This window comes from Astyanax mexicanus, chromosome 11 (genome assembly GCF_023375975.1).
Source record: "Astyanax mexicanus isolate ESR-SI-001 chromosome 11, AstMex3_surface, whole genome shotgun sequence".
NCBI lineage: Eukaryota > Metazoa > Chordata > Actinopteri > Characiformes > Acestrorhamphidae > Astyanax > Astyanax mexicanus.
Genome location: NC_064418.1, coordinates 36,166,532 through 36,185,806, shown reverse-complemented (window position 1 = coordinate 36,185,806; position 19,275 = coordinate 36,166,532). Strand labels below are relative to the sequence as shown.

The following is a 19,275-nucleotide window of genomic DNA, read 5'->3' as shown; positions in this document are numbered from 1 at the left end:
CTTCTAACTTTACTACAGACTAAGACTTAATTTATTCTTATTTTTGCGCCAATTTCCAAAGCTTTCTTTAAAACAAATATATTCAGTTTTTTTTTTTTTTTTTTTTTTTTTACAATATACACTTTTTTCGGATCCTTTTCTGTTTAAAGGCCCTGGCACTGCTAACTTTTGTACCATTTGAGCACACTGGATTTTGTACCATTTCAGGTTATTAACTGGGCTGGAGAGCTTAAAAAAATGGCAAAAAAAATGGGGGTGTTCTAAAACTTTTAACTAATAGTGTAGATTCATTAAGTTTGTTTTAAACTACATGAAAACTCCAGGGTCTAACATAAAGCATTTTCTCTCATCAGAGTATAAAGAGATCAGACTGACTGAGGGCTGTGAGGGGAATCTGGAGGTGTTCTATAATGGAACCTGGGGGAATGTGTGTAACAATGGGATGGATGTAGAAACAATGGGTCTCATCTGTCGGGAGCTGAACTGTGGAAGATTTAAGACTGAGAGAGCTACCAAAGCACGAGTGGAATCAGCTCCTAACTGGCTGGATGATGTAAAATGTAGGAAACATGACTCTACTCTGTTTCACTGTCCATCTTCATCCTGGATAGTCATATTTAAAATGAGCTTTTTTTATGTTTACTCGGGTTATCTTTGTCTGATGTTAAAGTTTTTTTAATAATCAGAAAAATATCAGTATATCTGTAGGGGGCAAATACTTCTTCATGGCAATGTATGTGTGCAGGATTGCTTGAGATTTTTTGGGACTACAAGCTACACCTTGCTGTGCTTTTTACACTCATCTGGTCATGCTGGGAACACATTTTAATAAAAAGTGTAAAGTGTATCAGAAAAAATTACATTTGTGAGTGAAATAATAAGATATATTACATTGAATTACATTACATTTGGCAGATGCTTTTGTCCAAAGTGACTTACAATAATGGTGTACATTTACTAATAGGAGCCTGTTCTGTCCGAAAATCGCACTGAAAAATTGTTTTTGTCATTGCTGGAATAGTTCGGTGGGGTTAGAGAAAAAGAGCAGTCTGGTGCAGCTTGAAGTTTCCTGTGCGCCCTGTTAGAATGCCTGGTGTTATTTGAAAATCACAACCAGACTGACTTTTAATTCTGTGCGTTGGTGTGAAATGAGGGGGTTTGCCGCTCAATTGAAACTCTCAATTGTTATTGCTGAGATCATTATTTTAGTAATGAGTTTAGTAGTATTGATTTGATTTTTGTAGTATTTATAGCATGTGTCTCCATTTCTAGGAGAGAAGAAACAGCTTGCATTTGAAAACCTTCAAAAATTCTTCTTATTTCCAAACCAGGGTCAGTGCTCAATAGGGGTGTCACGATCTCGATATTTTATCGAAATCGATCGAAATGAGGTCATGGTCTCGAGTATCGAAGTCAAAACGAGAATCGACGATCCCTCCCGCGCGCGCTACGCAAATAGCGCAGCGCGCTACGCAAATGGCGCGGCACCAACACAGCGCATCCTATTCATTTAATAGAGAGAGCCCGCCCTCAGTTCTGCTGTGTGAGAGGCAGAGAACAGCTGCCTTTCAGCCACAGAGGAGAAACTGAAAACGGACTTATAGAATTAAAGAAAGGGCTCTCAAGTTTTGAGTGTCGGCGGGAGTGTGATCACTGTTTTTTTATCTGTGCAACGGGGGAGGAGGGGGGTTGGGGTGCGCGCAGGTTTTGTATCTGTATCTAACGGAGGGGTGGGTGCGCGCAGGTGAGAGCGTGTGAACTCGCTGAAATGCGTGTGTCAGTGTGACTTGAGAACACTGACTATAGATCACAGTCAGGTGGATTAAAAATCTTAAACTTATGATTGACTACACCTGTTGCTTTCCATTGAATTAAAAAAACAACTTTCTCTCAGATAAAGTTAATAATATATCTTTCTTAAAGAAAAAAACTTGTAATTCTCAGGGACCCAGTCTTATTTTTCATGTTTAACTGTTATAGTAGGATAGAGTTCAGTTTGTTAAGGCTTTAATTGTTCCTATTTTTTTTTTTTTTTTTTTTTTTTTTTTTTTTTTGCACGTTGCAGTTTTAATAGTGCACACTGTTGCTACCAAAAAAGTCACTAGATGGCATTACCATATATATATTAATAAATAATAATAATAATAATAATAAATAATATATTATTTAAATTTTATGAGGCATAAAATAATAAAATGTAAATATATAATAAAAAAGAAAATCGAGAATTGAATCGAATCGTGACCCTCAAATCGGAAATAAAATCGAATCGAGGATTTAGAGAATCGTGACACCCCTAGTGCTCAAGTACGAATATTTGACTACCACTCCATTCACTACTTGAATAAGTATACATATTAATCAGATTTGTTCGTGCCTACATTCTAACTTGTTTTGTCAAATAATTCTAAACTTCCCTTTTCATCAGTTGATCTTTGATTTGAGTGAAAACTGATTAAATAAAAACACTAATGCAGTTTGCTGTAGTTTTGTTATAAAAATGTAATATTATTCATGTGTCTGTTCATGTGTGATGTAGATTACATGCCTATTAGGTTGAGAGGAGGAGAGGAAATCTGTTCTGGGAGGTTGGAGGTGTATTATAATGCTGAGTGGGGGTCTATATGTGCTGATCTGTGGGACATCAGGGATGCTCAGGTGGTCTGCAGGCAGCTGGGTTGTGGGCCGGCGCTGAGTGCTAATAGAAGAGCTGTTGATGGTTCTGGTGGAGGAACTATCTGGATGAACAGAGTGAAGTGTAGAGGGAATGAGATTCACCTGTGGGACTGTCCTCATTCCCTGAAGAACCACACTGACTGCTCCCACAGTGCTGGAGTCACCTGTGCAGGTGTGCGAGAACGTTTTTTAATCTAGTATTAACTTCTCTTAAGATAACTATGGTTATGTTAAGCAGTGTACTCTGTATTTCAGTCAGGTTCAATATTATTATTATTGTGCTCCTCTGACCTGTAAAAGAGAATAGCATTTATATTATGGCTGATTTAGGCTCACAACACTGATAAATACACTAAGTAACATTGGCAGACAATAATGCAACAATATTTTTGAAAATACCTACAATATTACCATATCAGCCATATACTTCTTTTGTTTCAAAGACAATAAACACAAAAACAATAAATACCATTTCTTAAATAATGCTGCTCTAATCTCTTTCTCCTTCTGTAACCTCTTTTTCTTGACCATTTTTATGATATTTCTTTCAGACATATTTGTCACATTACCTTTTTCATCTGAAACAACTACAACTTACACCACAGGTACTCTTTTAATTAGTTCCTTTGTGTGATTTTTTTTAAGTTTAAACAACACTATGCAGTGTTCAACAGTGTTTTTATTCTGTGTTTTCAGTACCAGCACAGCTAACAGAGAAAAAGACAGTCCCTCCTTCAAAAAATCCATCATCTAATTTTCCATACATCTATCCAGTGTCTCTCCTGGTTCTGGGATCTGTGCTCTTCCTGGCCTTAGTGCTTCTGGTTGTGCTGTTTTATCAGAACAGAGTGCTCAGGAGAGGTAGGGAGATTTAGAGATCATCTAAAATCCACTTTCTGTACTTTCTATAATCATCATTAGTCCTTCAATCTGTCATCAGTCTTCTCTTCTACTGAACTGACTCCATGTTTCTTTCTTTCTCTCTCACAGTGATTTCTAAGGCGAGGAGGAAGACTCTGCTTGAGGCAGTCTATGAAGAGATTAACCATAAATGTGTCACTAATAGATATACTAAAAGAGGTAAATTATATGTAGAGAGTTTCACTGAAGGCAGTCTTCACACAGTATGTAAAGTGGATCTAAGGTCAGATATCAAATAGCAATTCTGAGTGTTTAAATGACTATAAATGAAAAAACTACGTGCAGTAAATCAATTGTAGCATTGTTACCTTATCTTACAGGTTCAAAATAATGTGTTACTCCACTGACTATAATAGAAGAATTACATATCTGTTACTATCAATTCAGGCCTGTACTGCTGTTAAAAAGCAGAGGAAAGGGATGGGGTTTGTTAGCCAACTTTCCCATTTCACCTTAAATGGTGCAAGAGACAGCAGAGGCTGCATCATTTAAGGCGGAACAGAACAATTAAATAAAATGAAAGCTAATCCAAGCTCCCCATAACAGGAATTAAGAAATTGACAATTGTTCCTTAATCACCAACCTTTCTGAAGACATACAATGCCATAAAATTAGCTAGGTTACTGAACCTTAGTGCTTCTGATGACGTATCTGGTGCATGAAGTGTTGTCCCAATTCTTATGGGGAGGATTTCACCCTTTACACTCTAAGAATGGTTGGGGTAAGTGGTAGGGCCATGGGGTGAAATGGGATTGGGCTTAAAGCCTCATCTCATTTTCAGACTTACAAATACATTTTTTTGCTGTAGATTTTGATTAAATAATTGAACTTTGGCATTCTGACTGTTCTGATCTCCTTTAACAGGAAGTTTTATCTCTGAAGATCAGCATTCAGGATATGAGGACGTAGATGAGGAGCTTCTCTCAGGTAAGTTGACATATACTGAATGTGTGTTAGAATTCTTAATGCAGAAGAAAAAACATATATATATATATTTTGTTTTATAGAAAAAAGTTCCATGCAATATGTGTAGGGTTCTGAAGTGTTTTAGCAGTTAGCATCAGGCTTCAGGCCGATAAGACTCACCCCTGAACGGGAAAATAGTGAGCGTGGTTAGCGGGTAATGCTAATGCTAAATTCAATTTATCTTTGACTACTCCAGTATATCCATGTCTGGCACAAGTTAAAAACAATGTCTTGCCTACTGTACAGTTTGTAATAGTGATTTTAGGATTGCCCAGGGGTAACTAAAGGATTGCAAAAGGCATGTTGAGGTGAGTTAATATCCTTTGGTGTGTGGGAGTTTTTTTTTTTTTTTTTTTTTTAAAGGGACACACTTTGATTTGTCAACCAGTTCTGATCGCAGAGGGCGACAGTACCAATACATTGAAAACCCCTTAGTATTTTAAAAGTTTGAGTCTTTGAGTAACAGTGTCTTGCTGCCATCATCCTGATGCTGCTGTGCTGCAATGCATTTTTTAATTTTTACAGAAAACTATGGCGAGGTCTATGATGATATCATACCTGCTGAAGAGAGCCCACACATTACAACAGGTTTGGATATTTTAATACGTACGATTTATTGTGGACACATGGTAAACATGCAAATTATATTTGCTTTTCACCTTAATCAAAAATATATCTATATATGTCTGTGCAGCATACATTATTATGGTTTTCTATATTATGATAATAAAGTGTGATTTTTTTTCACACCTATAAAGAATGTGTCTTCTTTTTTTTTTCATTTTTAAAAGCACACTGAGCAACATGTTTCAGTTAATTAATGCGCTTCATACTGTTTTAGATAAATAAATTAATCATTACAGAGAGAATAAAGGTTTTCTCAACCACCCTCGTGGTCCCATGGGCTCACAAGTTCCTGGCAGCGCCAGAGTCGGCCCGTTTCTCATTATAGATTAAGCAAGTTTGGACTCTTGTACTTTGTCAGAACGAACTTGGTAAGTTCGGCTCACGAGTGCAAACTCCAGAGAACAGGACTTTTATTTTGTAATTGGAACTGCTGTGATCAGTAGAGTAGTAGGTGCATCCTTAGATGCATTTCCACAAACATACCCTACACCCGCCTCACAGGGCAGACAAACCGTCTTTGTTTGGTCCATCGCTCACCAGCCTTGCTGTAGTTCACAGGGAACCCACAATATTCCCACACTTAATCAGAGTTTCTGTAATCAGGATTAAAACTAGTTTTATATACTCTGTAAAAGCATGAGAAACACAAAAAAGTTGTTTGTATGTGTAGTTAAAAGAAACTGTGACTTATCTTCATGGTGGATGTTATGTGTTTGGATCTGCTGTCTGCAGGTGCAGCTTTAATGCTGTTTTTTGTGTGTTTACTCTCTCTGAAGTTTGTCTCCAGAAGGTAGCTGACTTTGTACCTTCCTTTGCCCATAGACACACACACAGACACAGACACAAGGAGGTGGAGCTGTGTTAATTAGTGCTGACGCTTTTTAAAAATATGGCGAAATGAAAAAAAAGCTTCTTCTGATTTGTCACTTAAAATGTTTGTTAATTTCCTCTCCTCTTTCTAATAAGGTCATAGTGAGTGTGATTGGCGGCTGTGGGGAATCTCTCTCTCTCTCTCTCTCTCTCTCTCTCTCTCTGTCTCTCAGGTTCTTGAGTCTTATCTGGCTGAGTAGAGGTAAAGCTTGTTCTGCTGCTGAGTTGAGCAGTGTGTGTGCAAGAGATGGACATCCGAGTTCTACTCATTTTTCTATTGACCACTGTCACTCTCGTCACATCTGGTAAGTATAATATACTGGTAAAAAAAAAAAAAAAAAAAAAAAAAAAAAAAAATATATATATATATATATATATATATATATATATATATATATATATATATATATATATATATATAATATATACAGCATATTTAAACTAACTTTGTGGACTGTATGTATACTGGCCTCTTTTTCTGTTAGGATGTTGTTGGAAAGGCAGTGAATGGTATAAATTCCTTTATCCTCGAAGAACTTAACTACTTTCTCCACATCGGGCCGGGGATTGTCATGCACCGTGAGAAACCACGGACTCACTGCGCCAGCGTAGGGTCTTACAATGGGTTCAAGGATTTCATCTCAATACCTAAGAGCAGGCAGGGTACTGTTGTCTAACCTGTAGAGGCCTGGGCATCTACAGGCCTCCCCAGACCATCACTGATCCCCCACCAAACCAGACATGCTGAATGATGTTGCATAAAGTGGCATTTAATTGAAAAGTATATATTTACTTTTTGATCTTACATTCATGTGATTTACACTTTGCTATCATCCAGTCAGCCCATTTTAGTATTGCTATAGAAGTACAAATTAGTGAACTGATTTCTTATGATCTCTAAATGGGAGCTTTTGATGTCCATGATTTGGTTTAAATGTATTTCAGCCTTGTTTGAGTATTATTATTTGAGTATAAGTGTAATTATTCTCTGATTATCAGTGTGTTTGTTTTTTTCTCCACACAGACAGTGTGAGGTTGGTGGATGGTGGGAGCCGCTGTGCTGGGACAGTGGAAGTTCTTCATAGAGGGCAGTGGGGAACAGTGTGTGATGATTACTGGGATATGAGAGATGCTGCAGTGGTGTGTAGAGAGCTGGGCTGTGGGGAAGCCATAGATGCACCACGGAGAGCTCGCTTTGGATCAGGATCAGGACCAATCTGGGTGGAATATGCTAACTGTGCTGGATCAGAGTCTTCACTGAAGAACTGTAGGTCGTATGATTGGGGTAGACAGAGATGTAATCATGATGAAGACGCTGGTGCTGTTTGTGCAGGTAAGATGCAAAAAAATAAAACATATTACACAGAGATGTAAACAAACGTGATGAGGCCTGTGTTGGAATGTACTGAATTAATTAAACAACTGTTAGTTGTTTTATATACACCCCTGTAAAAAAACTTCTTTGTAACATGAAAAGTTTAAGCCTGAACCTAAATTCACTTTCATACACTTAATAAATGGATTATTACAGAGGTGGTTTTGAATGCTTTGGTTTAGAATTAGCAACTAAGAAATAATATATATATATATATATATATATATATATATATATATATATATATATATATATATATATATATATATATATATATATATATTTTTTTTTTTTTTTAAATCCTTGTATTTCAGTTAATGAAAAGTGCAAAATATAAAAATCACTGCCCCATATAATTTAATTCCCTTCTATTCAAATTAACCTCCCAGCCCTCCCAATGCTGTGTGTTAATATTAACGTACGTGTTCTCTTTGCTCTTATAAACACATTGTAGAAGTCAGACTGGTGGGCAGATCTCACTGCTCAGGGAGAGTGGAGGTTTTTCATGGAGAGAGCTGGGTCACAGTGTGTGATGCTGACTTTGACCAGCAGGATGCAGAGGTTGTGTGTCGAGAGCTGGGCTGTGGTTCTCCTGTGGAGGTTCTGGGAGCAGCTGCTTTTGGTAGAGTGGAGGGTCAGGTGTGTTTAGAGGAGCTTCAGTGTAGAGGCAGCGAATCACAGATTCACTTCTGTCCAAAATCATCTTCACTCAAACACAACTGCTCCCATGATAATGATGTGGGACTGGTGTAGGCCTGGACAATAATTCGATATCGGTATTTATCGCGATAAGAAATGTTTCAATAACGGTGATATCAGTTTTGTGGTATATCGATATGTATTAGAATCATGGACAGGCGTTTTTTACTGGCGTCAGCTCGCCGCAGAGCTCAACACATTCAGCCTCCATAGCTGGGCTACGTCAGTGCGTGATGACGTAACCACACAGGCACGTAGCCAAATAGGCTAGGCTAGGCAAGGCTAGGTTAAAATGGCTAGGCTCGGGTCCGCTTCGCTACGCAGCAAAAATGTCTCGCGCTGGAGACAAACGGAGCCGGGACGAGCGGATCCAAGGATAAGGTAGACTCGGTTCGGTCGGCCCCGGATCCTCGAGGCCGGCCGCAGGTCCGCTCGCTCGGCCGAGGGTCCGCTCCCTTGCCGCTTTGCTGCAAATTGTGCCGGAGAGTGCAGCCGACCAGCAGCGGTAATGTTCATACATCTAAACTGTTCCACCACTTCAAGCAACTCCACTACATACAATATTTTTCTTATACTGACTGAAGCACTTTTATAGCTTATGTTGTAACTAAGTTATTCATAGTTGATAAAGCCTGTAGGTTTGTTTATTTGACGGGAAAATCTTGTTGCTTTTACGTATATAAAGGCTTATTGTATTCTATATCCTAGTTGAAACACTTGTTTTAATCTGTTAAATTTGTTCACAAAGAATAAGAAGCTTTGCCTCTGTTGTAATTTAAAGTTATTTTTATTGGTAATAGTTATATAGGCTTATGTTTGACAGGGATGTCGTTATTATTTTGCTATATGCAAATAATATTGAGCATTGATATATTTTGACTACTTTTATTTCTAAAGTATTAAAGTTTTTGTGAAAGGAGGTTTCAAAGGCTTAAATTAAATTTTCAGACAGTAGTAGGCACAGATTTCCATTAGATATATAGATAGATAGATAGATAGATAGATAGATGTGCATATAATGAGGGTATCTGATGCCAACCATACAAAAAGTGCAAATACACAGTTATATAATAATTTAAATTCGCAGTGCTGCAGGGATTGCAGGGCTTCTTAGCAGTTTTCTGAGGCCTTCAAAGTATTTATATCGATATCGAAATTATATCGTATCGACCGAAATTTAAGGAATATATCGTGATATAAATTTTGGCCATATCGTCCAGCACTAGACTGGTGTGTGCTGGTAAGAGCTAAATGGCTTATGTATTAATTTTGAGATTCAGTCTGATTTTTCAGATTTCTACATCTTTTCCTCTCTCTTTCTCTCTCTGTTGTACAGACAGTGTGAGGTTGGTGGATGGTGGCCATCGCTGTGCTGGGAGAGTGGAGGTTTTTTATAACAGAACATGGAGATCAGTGTGTGGTAAAAACTGGGATATAAGAGATGCTGCAGTGGTGTGTAGAGAGCTGGGCTGTGGGGAGGCTGTATTTAAAAATGTTCAGTTTGGACCAAGATCAGCCTGGATGGATGATGTGAACTGTAGTGGATCAGAGTCTTCAGTGAAGCACTGTAGATCAGCTGGATGGGTGGAACAAATTTGTAATCGACTTGCTGGAGTCATCTGTTCAGGTGAGCTCTCCTAAATCTTAAAATACTTGTCGTTGGAATGTATATCAGTTGTGCACAATTTATTTATTATAGCATTTCTTCCTAATCTGCCATAATCATGACCTACTTTCACCTATATTAACCCACTTTTATTTGGTTAAGACCACTAGATCAGTCACTGTTTGCTCAATCTCAGACCTGGTTTTGCGTTTAAAAAATAATGTGGCAAATTACTGTATAGAAGAAAACTATAAGCTGTAATAAACCTAGTTAACACTTATAATACAGCCTGTGTTTTAGAGCTTAAGTTCCCATAACTTACAGTGTGATTTCTCTGTATGAACTAGCACATACAAAATACTTACCGGGTCTTACTAGTACTTAAATGTAGGTAATAACTTGATATACTAAGTCAAATTATTAAAAAAGCAAATTATTATATGGAGATGAAAAGTGATTTTCACTATAAGACAATACTTAATTATAGAAAGACTATTGCTGTAGGCATGATGGAGAAATACAGTTTTGTAATCTTTCCTTTCTGGTAGAAAATAATGGATTTCCATGCAGAAGTCCCATTCACAAAGAAACAGGCGTTAATATTTTTTAGTTAATTACAGTTACACCTTAGTTCAGTGGTACATGGCCAGAGTTTTTATCTTTATATATTTTAAGCAGTTAATTAGTACATTTGTTTGTGTTTAGTGCTTAAACTGTTAATTGACTCCATGTGTAAGCCCACACTGCAGTTTTTCACTGTCATCAGTTCTTCACTAATATTAGTTTCATCGGTCCTACAGTAGAACCCTGTGGAACTTCTTAAGGTTTCCAAGTACTTAATGCTGTGTGTTAATGTTAATGTACATGTTCTCTTTCTCTTATAAACTAATTTAGGGGTCAGATTGGTGGGCAGATCTCGCTGCTCTGAGAGAGTGGAGGTTCTTCATGGAGAGAGCTGGGTCACAGTGTGTGATGCTGACTTTGACCAGCAGGGTGCAGAGGTTGTGTGTCGAGAGCTGGGCTGTGGTTCTCCTGTGGAGATTCTGGGAGCAGCTACTTTTGGTAGAGGGGAGGGTCATTTGTGGTCAGAGGAGCTTCAGTGTAGAGGAAACGAATCTCAGATTCACTTCTGTCCAAAATCATCTTCACTCAAACACAACTGCTCCCATGATGATGATGTGGGACTGGTGTGTTCTGGTAAGAGCTGCATATTTTATTTATTTTTTCTTTTTAGAGTCTTGATGAAAAGATGTTCTTTTCTTAGTGGTCAGTGTATAATGTACTTCATGAAACATATTCTTCTTAATTATTTTATTGATATAGTCCATATTTGTGCATGCTGGAATATAGCACATGTGAATAGCATTAAAATGAAGTTTTACCCGATTTTAAAAGATGCAAAATGATGTTTGAGTTGTGCATTCAATCTTTCTCTTTCTGCTCTTTAGAAAGTGTGAATTTGGTGGATGGTGGGAGTCGCTGTGCTGGGAGAGTGGAGGTTCTTCATAGAGGGCAGTGGGGAACAGTGTGTGATGATAACTGGGATATGATAGATGCTGCAGTGGTGTGTAGAGAGCTGGGCTGTGGAGAGGCTGTAGATGCACTTAGTGGTGCTTACTTTGGATCAGGATCAGGACCAATCTGGATGGATAATGTGGAGTGTAGAGAATCAGAATCCATACTAAAGAACTGTAAATCAGCAGGATGGGGTAAACATAACTGTAATCATCCTAAAGATGCTGGAGTCATCAGTTCAAGTGAGTTACACTAAAAACTTAGTATGAACTTCTGTAATCAAAAAACCTTTTAACCCACTGCATAATGTTTATTATATTTTGATCATACCTAGGAGTCAGGCTGGTTGGAGGTTCTCACTGCTCTGGGAGAGTGGAGGTTCTTCATGGAGAGAGCTGGGTCACAGTGTGTGATTCTGACTTTAACCAGCAGGATGCAGAGGTTGTGTGTCGAGAGCTGGGCTGTGGTTCTCCTGTGGAGGTTCTGGGAGCAGCTGCTTTTGGTAGAGTGGAGGGTCAGGTGTGGTCAGAGGAGCTTCAGTGTAGAGGAAACGAATCTCAGATTCACTTCTGTCCAAAATCATCTTCACTCAAACACAACTGCTCCCATAATAATGATGTGGGACTGGCATGTTCTGGTCGGTATTTCACTTCCTTCTGTCAATTTCACACAAAACACTGACAAAAACACACATCCACCAAATTCAGATAACAGACAGGTGACGGAGTCACAAATCCACCAGTTTGATTGATTTCTGTATTGCACAATATTATGAAAAAAGATATTAAGACATTAAAACATTAAGAAACCTTTAGTTTGATTTGTCATTTATGTCCTTGAGGGCTTACCAGACTTTTTAAGTTTACAAGGAGTGCTGCAGAGAAGTCAAAAAGCAAAAGTTTTATACATATGAAAAAATGTTTAGACTTTGACTATGTTGAATTGTTTTTGGTGACCATTTTAAAAGAAACTTACAAAGTCTTATTTTTTCATCTAAAACTACAAGTATGTTTTTTTTTTTTTTTAATGTCTACCATTGATTTACAGGCAGTGTGAGGAATAATAAATTATTTCATTTAGACTAAGATGAGTAATATTTAAGGAACTACACATACAGTGTGTAATGCAACATGTCAGATGTGTGGCATTCCTAATGTGCTTTCACTAATGTGATTTTGCGATGTGGTAGAGTGCTGATCGTGGGTCCAACAGTATCCAGCACTTTTTAGTGGATTAGTGGATTGACCTGTCAATGTGTTTAGCCATGGAATAGCACATCTTTCTTCTGACTAGCCTTGTAATCTGATGCTTTCTTCTGGGTGCAGTGTTTTTTGATGATCAATGTACACAAATACTATACTGTAGGTGACAAGCGAAGACTTGTTGGTGGTCCTCACGCATGCTCTGGGAGAGTAGAGAAGCTTCATCGGAATTCTTGGCTTCCAGTGTGTGATGCTGACTTTAACCAGCAGGATGCAGAGGTTGTGTGCAGCTGGGAGCTGGGCTGTGGTTCTCCTGTGGAGGTTCTGGGAGCAGCTGCTTTTGGTAGAGCAGAGGGTCAGATGTGGTCAGAGGAGCTTCAGTGTAGAGGAAACGAATCTCATATGTACCTCTGCCAGACATCTCCTTCCTTGAAACCCAACTGCTCTCACAACAAGGATGTGGGACTAAGATGCTCTGGTATGATGAAGTATGTTTGTAAAAGATTTAGATTAGTACTAAACTGTGAGCAATTAGTTTGTAATTACTGTATTTTTTTTTTTTATTATTGTATTGTATTATTGTTGCCTACTGTTTTTCCTCTGTAAATTCAGGTCACACTCAGGCTCGGCTGATGAACGGCTCAGATTCCTGTTCTGGTCGAGTGGAGCTCCAGTACCTCAGTGAGTGGGGTACAGTGTGTGATGTAAGCTGGGATATGAGAGCTGCCAGTGTCCTCTGTGCTCAGCTGAAGTGTGGGAGTTCTGTGGCTGTGTTGGGGTCAGACTGGTTTGGGGAGGGGAGTGGCCGGATCTGGGCTGATGTGTTTGATTGTCAGGGAAACGAAACACACCTGTTAAAATGTCCCATTTCATCATGGAGTCGAACTGCATGCTCTCATGAACAGGATGCTGGAGTTATCTGTAGTGGTGAGATCTTACAGTTGCAGTATAATAAATAACTGAAAGTTTATTACTCCCTCATTTTAAGCCAAGTAATATATTTTTTTCTCTTCAGGTTCTTCTCTGGCGTCTCATGAGGGAGGAGTGCGGTTGTCTGGAGGGATGGAGTGTGAGGGGGAGGTGGAGGTGTTCTTCAGGCAGGACTGGAGGAGAGTTCTGCTGGACTCCTGGAGTGAGTCTGAGGCCTCTGTGGTCTGCAGACAGCTGGGCTGTGGTTCTGTACTCAACATCTCCAGCTCCTCTTCATCCAGTCCTGAACACAGCTACATGTGTGTGACGGGTTTCAACTGCTCTGGGAGTGAAGCTCATCTGAGGAACTGCAGCAGCTCACAAGCAGTTAACTGCAGCTCCACGGAACAGCTCTACATCACCTGCTCTGGTAAGCATTGCACAGTTAATATATGTATAATTTTATTTGTATGTATGATAACATGCAAAAGTGCCTCTATTATCCATATTTTTGAACATTTGAGAATAATTATTTGGCAAATATGAGTACATATACACAACACATATCTTGTGAAAGGAGTTTGAAAACATCTTTTGTATTTGTGTAAATTTTAGGTACATCTAACACAGTCCACAGCTCCATCAGGCTGGTTGGTTCTGGGGGAGACTGTGCAGGAAGGCTGGAGGTTTTCCACAGTGGATCATGGGGGACAGTGAGTGATGAATTGTGGGATATTGAGGATGCGCAGGTGGTCTGCAGACAGCTGCAATGTGGAGTCGCCCTCAGTGCTCCAGTACCGGTACCAGCCCGGTTTGGATCTGGAACTGGACCCATTTGGCTGAATGAGGTGGAGTGTGAGGGGAACGAGGCGTCTCTGTGGAACTGCAGATATCAGCTGTGTGGAGAGGATGAATGTGGACACAAGGATGATGTAGGAGTCGTCTGCTCAGGTACTTCGTATCTTGAATTGCTCAGTTTGTAATGATCTTATAATCAAGTACCAATGCCCTATCTATGTACAACTGGAGGTACATTTTGAATAATTAAAGAAGAAACTTTTGCACGTTTAAATCAATGTGCATAACTAGCTAGCTATCTTTCTCCCGCCAGAGTATAAAGAGATCAGACTGACTGAGGGCTGTGAGGGGAATCTGGAGGTGTACTATAATGGAACCTGGGGGAATGTGTGTGTAAATGGGATGACTGATGAAACGGCAAAATTGATCTGTCGAGAGCTGAACTGTGGAAGAACTGGCAGTGAGTCTTGGTCTAAAGCAAGAGTGGAATCAGCTCCTAACTGGCTGGATAATGTAAAATGTAGGAAACATGACTCCACTCTGTGGCACTGTCCATCTTCTTCCTGGGGGGAGAACAGGTGTGATAATCGCAATGAGGTTGCTTGCATTACCTGCTCAGGTAGGCAGATATGATGAGGTGTTAAAGACTTTAAAGAATGCTAGAACTAATGTAGTTTGTAATTGGAATTTCATAATATTTGATTTTTTGTCCTACCACAGAGAATGGAAATACACTAGATTTGACAAATTGGCTGTGTGATTCATCTCCTCATGAGAGACCGTGCTCAAGTAAGAAAACTTATCATTATCAAAATGATCATGTCTTTGATAAACTACATTTTCTTTCTTTTTGACTGCATGTTCTGCCAGCATGCTTTCACTAATAAGCAATTCTTGTCTTTGCTCGCACTGTTTTATTTGTAGTTTGCATATTTTTTTGCACTTTAACATATTTTAGATAACACTTCTACAGTGATATTTTTAACAAAGGTTTAGAGAGGGATTCTGGGTAATGGAGTCCATCAGAGTGTCTATGTAAGTCTGAGGAATTCAGGTGTAGACAGGACAGGTGTGGTGGATGGGGGTGGGTAATATGGCCCTAAAACAATATCACGATGTTTCATGGCATTTATCGCGATAACAGTACTCTTGGTGATATGACAAAACACTGAATTAAAGATATTATTTTAAAAATACACTACTGAAACAAAATAAAAATTAAATTCTGTTTTTGCATATGATATGGCACCCCCCAAACTACGATATAAAAAAATACAAGACTTTTTATCAGATGGTAACAGACATCAGTGATCAAGAAAGTCATGATACTATTAATGCACTCTATATAATCTATATAATTAATAATAAAGTAAAATGAATAATATTGGACAGATAAAAACAGCAACCCCAGTGGTGCCCTGCAGTGGTAATTAGGGGTGGGTGATATGGCACGATATTTCAGGGTATAGTATCGTTTTTTGCGCTTGATACGATATGGCACAGCCCTAGTGGTGGAAATAACAGGTGTAACAGACAGCTTGCTGAAGACAGACAAACTACACTCTATTAGAAGCAATATCTTATTTAAAAAAAAATATTAGTTTAAAAAAATCAACTGTTTAAACTAAAACGGTAAAACAAGGTAAGTGCTTTTTTTTTTACTATGGCTACTTCTGTTTTTTTTTCTCCTGCTCTCTTCTGCTTGTACATATTTTTCATCTTACAATGCTTTTTTGTGGTTTACCACATCTCTATAAGAACATATTTCATCATACAGTATATACGACTGTTGTAAATGTTTGTAAGTCTTTGATGGATAATCATTTTTTCCCTCTGTGGTGTGTTTGTAGAGCACATTCCTCTGAGGCTGAGGGGAGGAGTAGGAAGCTGTTCTGGATGGCTGCAGGTGTATCATAATAAAACATGGGGGTCTGTATGTGGTGACCTCTGGGACATCAGGGATGCTCAGGTGATCTGCAGGCAGCTGGGTTGTGGGCCGGCGCTGAGTGCTAATAGAAGAGCTGTTGATGGTTCTGGTGGAGGAACTATCTGGATGAACAGAGTGAAGTGTAGAGGGAATGAGATTCACCTGTGGGACTGTCCTCATTCCCTGAAGATCCACACTGACTGCTCCCACAGTGCTGGAGTCACTTGTGGAGGTCAGAGGAACAGACACAACTGAATATATTTGCCTCCTAACTGTTACAGAAACTTTACACATGCTTGAGAAAAATACTTACATCACATTGTTATTTTATGCTCACTCACTAGGCTTCCTGTATCATACTTTGCCTTTAAATAATAAAAGAGGACAGATGGGACATTTTGTCTTGCAAGGTCAGGGACCACTTTTCTCCATTGTAAACAGGCTTGATAGCAACTTCGGTAACTATTGTTGATCATAATGTTGGTCACACACATTTGGTTTCCATCATTTAATAATTGTAATGTTTTTGGATAGAAAGGATAGAAAGCAACAATAGTGAGAGTCTGTATGTGCTTTGCACCAGTCTGTCTAGATCATTCTGTGTTTATAGACATTTCATATGTCATCTTCCATAATATTCATCACAAAATTATTCACATCCAATAAAAGGACTGTGTTCATGTATAAATTGTCTATACATTTTGTATATTTGTTTTTTAGATTCTCAACCACAGACAAGAAGAATCATACTTCCACAAACTCCTCCACCAGCTGTTCCCTCCATCTATCCAGTGTCTCTCCTGGTTCTGGGATATGTGCTCTTCCTGGCCTTAGTGCTTCTGGTTGTGCTGTTTTATCAGAACAGAGTGCTCAGGAGAGGTAGGGGGATTCAGAGATCATCTACAATCCACTTTCTGTACTTTCTCTAATCATCATTAGTACTTCAATCTGTCATCAGTCTTCTCTTCTACTGAACTGACTCCATGTTTCTCTCTGTCTCTCTCACAGTGATCTCTAAGAGGAGGAAGACTTCAGCTGAGCCTGTCTATGAGGAGATTGACACCAGGCTCATCCCTAAAAGAATTACTGTCTCAACTGAAAGTAAGAGTAAAATGTTTTTTTTTTTCTCTCAAAGCAGAAATGTCTGATCTTTACAGAAATAATGTAGCAGTTAATCAAATACTTGTCAGATAACTCTCTTTTCATATTGTTATATTTTAGTGTTTAAATATTTAGTGTTTTTTTTGGAGATTTTCTTCCTTTGTTAATAAATTACACCAATTTATCTATCTTTTCTTCCCACTGAATAATGTTCTGAATAATGTATCTTCTCATTCAATAAAATGTATTTATAAAAGCTATTGGATAAAAAAACTTTTAACAATAATTTTAGTTTTCTTTGCTTTTTATTGTTCTATGTATTGCTCTTTTATTGCAACTTTAATATTCACTATCATAGGGCACTACCAGTATTTTCAGTTTCCAGTAGAGGGCAATGTTAGACTTTTAGACCCTGTGGATGTTTAGTTTCTGTAACAGTAATGCAAGATGATTGACAGGGATTATTTTATTGTTTGTGCATGGAGTTTCTGTAGGTTCACATGTGCTGTAGGTACCAAATGTGTAGCACCTCAAACTATCAAAATATGTTACTGTGCCTGTTTACTTTTTTGAGTTATTTCTGTGGCGAGAGGTCATGAGATCTTGGGGAAAAGGGAAAAGAAAGAAGAAAAAAAGGAAGAAATAGGGAGACACTTAAATCAGGCCCTCAAACCCACATTTACATTTTTTTGTAACAAATAAATAGAAAACACAGACACAAGCAATAACAATGAAAAAAAAACACTTATTTAGAAAGCAATTTACAAAGCTTTGATCTGCTCTCCCTCTCCTCTCCTCCTCTTTACATCCTGGAAGCCTCCTTCTGCTGATCTTCCTCTTTCGGGTGGGGATGGAGACGGTGGAGTGGCAAGTGCTGCTGCTTGAGCTCCAGGACACTGAAGATGCTGGGTCTTCGGGGACTGGGCCTGAATTTACAGAAGAGAAAGATCTGTAGATTTACTTTCACATAGTTACTGTAGTCCTGTAATAGTTTATCCAAATAAGAAGATCTACAGTTCTCCATAGTTCATACATTTGTCGCATTAACATACACTGCTTTTAGCTTGTATGGGATCCTGGGCAAACCCCTGATTCAGCACTTCTCTCATACCATTTTATACACTGCCTGTATTTGTAATTAATGTACTAAACTAGAAATGTCAAAAAAAGTAACCAAATAAATAACTTTACTGCAGGATACACACTATCATGATGAAATAATAGAATTAGTAAAACAACTATTTTTTTTAAACAAGCAAGCCTGGATGAAAATGTTCAGAACAGAGAATTAAGAATGACAAGTATTTAAAATTAAGTACAGATACAGTCCAGCATTTATTCTGACAGGTGACTTTAATTTAGTTTTAGTCTTTTGTTTGTCACACTTTAGTCATTTAGTCAACAAAACATTTTAGCCTAGTCTAGTCAAATAAAAAGTATGTATTACATTTATGGTTTTACTGTTTTAGATGTGTATTATTTATTGCTAATATTTATTAAAACACCAGCTTTTAAGTTTTGTTTCATTTAAATTAAGCACAAGCTATTTAAAACAAGGTGTATGTATGGACATATTGACAATTTAAAGAACAACTCCCAGGTTCAGATGATGCAAAAATGAAAGACAACCAAAACTGAGATAAAATGGCAATACTGCTAATTAGGGCTGCCACAAACGATTATTTTTATAGTCGACTAATCACCGATTATTTTTTATGATTAGTCGACTAATCGGATCATACGTTAATTGAATATAAAACACAGTTTATCACAATAGAATGCAGCTGCTATTATACAACCATCATTAGATTTCAGCTATATGCTAACTAAAAATAAAAACAATTAAAATCATAGTTCATTAAACCTTTAATGAAATATGCAGCTTGTTGTAACAGACAATTATTTTACTGTTTAGCATAAAGTGTAAACAACTGTGTAAAATAAGGATAAGGCACTGGCATTTATGAAACATCTCAACCGTGAGGTTGTTTGAACTATTATGAAAAAAAAGTATATTAATAAAAAATGCCTCTCTGTCCAGATATTGTGTACATTACCGTCTCTCTGTCGCACTCAGTGTGTC

At 38.1% G+C, this 19,275-nt stretch overlaps 2 protein-coding genes and 1 long non-coding RNA gene across 22 annotated transcripts in view; all 3 read left to right on the top strand.

Moving 5' to 3' along the window:
* The window catches only part of LOC111194897 (deleted in malignant brain tumors 1 protein-like), a 39,097-nt gene that overhangs the window by 9,598 nt on the left and 10,224 nt on the right, over positions 1–19,275 (top strand). For 7 of the 19 annotated variants that reach the window (XM_049484570.1, XM_049484569.1, XM_049484566.1 and 4 more), the window contains exons 6-20: positions 7,085–7,393; positions 9,471–9,761; positions 10,635–10,937; positions 11,189–11,497; positions 11,590–11,892; positions 12,621–12,935; positions 13,070–13,384; positions 13,473–13,796; positions 13,982–14,317; positions 14,478–14,783; positions 14,885–14,953; positions 16,015–16,323; positions 16,436–16,501; positions 16,812–16,970; positions 17,100–17,192. In XM_049484570.1, coding sequence (XP_049340527.1) covers positions 7,085–7,393; positions 9,471–9,761; positions 10,635–10,937; positions 11,189–11,497; positions 11,590–11,892; positions 12,621–12,935; positions 13,070–13,384; positions 13,473–13,796; positions 13,982–14,317; positions 14,478–14,783; positions 14,885–14,953; positions 16,015–16,323; positions 16,436–16,501; positions 16,812–16,970; positions 17,100–17,192 — 3,807 coding nt within the window. Of the gene's footprint in view, positions 1–7,084; positions 7,394–7,889; positions 7,934–9,470; positions 9,762–10,634; positions 10,938–11,188; positions 11,498–11,589; positions 11,893–12,620; positions 12,936–13,069; positions 13,385–13,472; positions 13,797–13,981; positions 14,318–14,477; positions 14,784–14,884; positions 14,954–16,014; positions 16,324–16,435; positions 16,502–16,811; positions 16,971–17,099; positions 17,193–18,008; positions 18,641–19,275 lie in introns of those variants that run through there. The other 12 variants (XM_049484576.1, XM_049484572.1, XM_049484563.1 and 9 more) reach the window with 12 other exon arrangements.
* Positions 1,273–3,851, top strand: LOC125804892 (scavenger receptor cysteine-rich type 1 protein M130-like). Of its 2 annotated transcripts, XM_049484605.1 has the most exons (5): positions 1,273–1,332; positions 2,540–2,848; positions 3,228–3,281; positions 3,373–3,537; positions 3,667–3,851. In XM_049484605.1, the coding sequence occupies exons 2-5, from the start codon at positions 2,545–2,547 to the stop codon at positions 3,834–3,836; spliced, it is 693 nt and encodes a 230-aa protein (XP_049340562.1). In that variant the 5' UTR covers positions 1,273–1,332; positions 2,540–2,544; the 3' UTR covers positions 3,837–3,851. The 2 variants fall into 2 exon arrangements, with proteins under 2 accessions (XP_049340562.1, XP_049340561.1); XM_049484604.1 differs by lacking the exon at positions 1,273–1,332 and having other exon boundaries at positions 1,711–2,848.
* On the top strand, positions 4,413–7,078 carry LOC125804894 (uncharacterized). The gene is made up of 4 exons (XR_007441114.1): positions 4,413–4,524; positions 5,089–5,151; positions 6,234–6,365; positions 6,546–7,078. It is a non-coding gene; the product is annotated as an uncharacterized LOC125804894 (long non-coding RNA).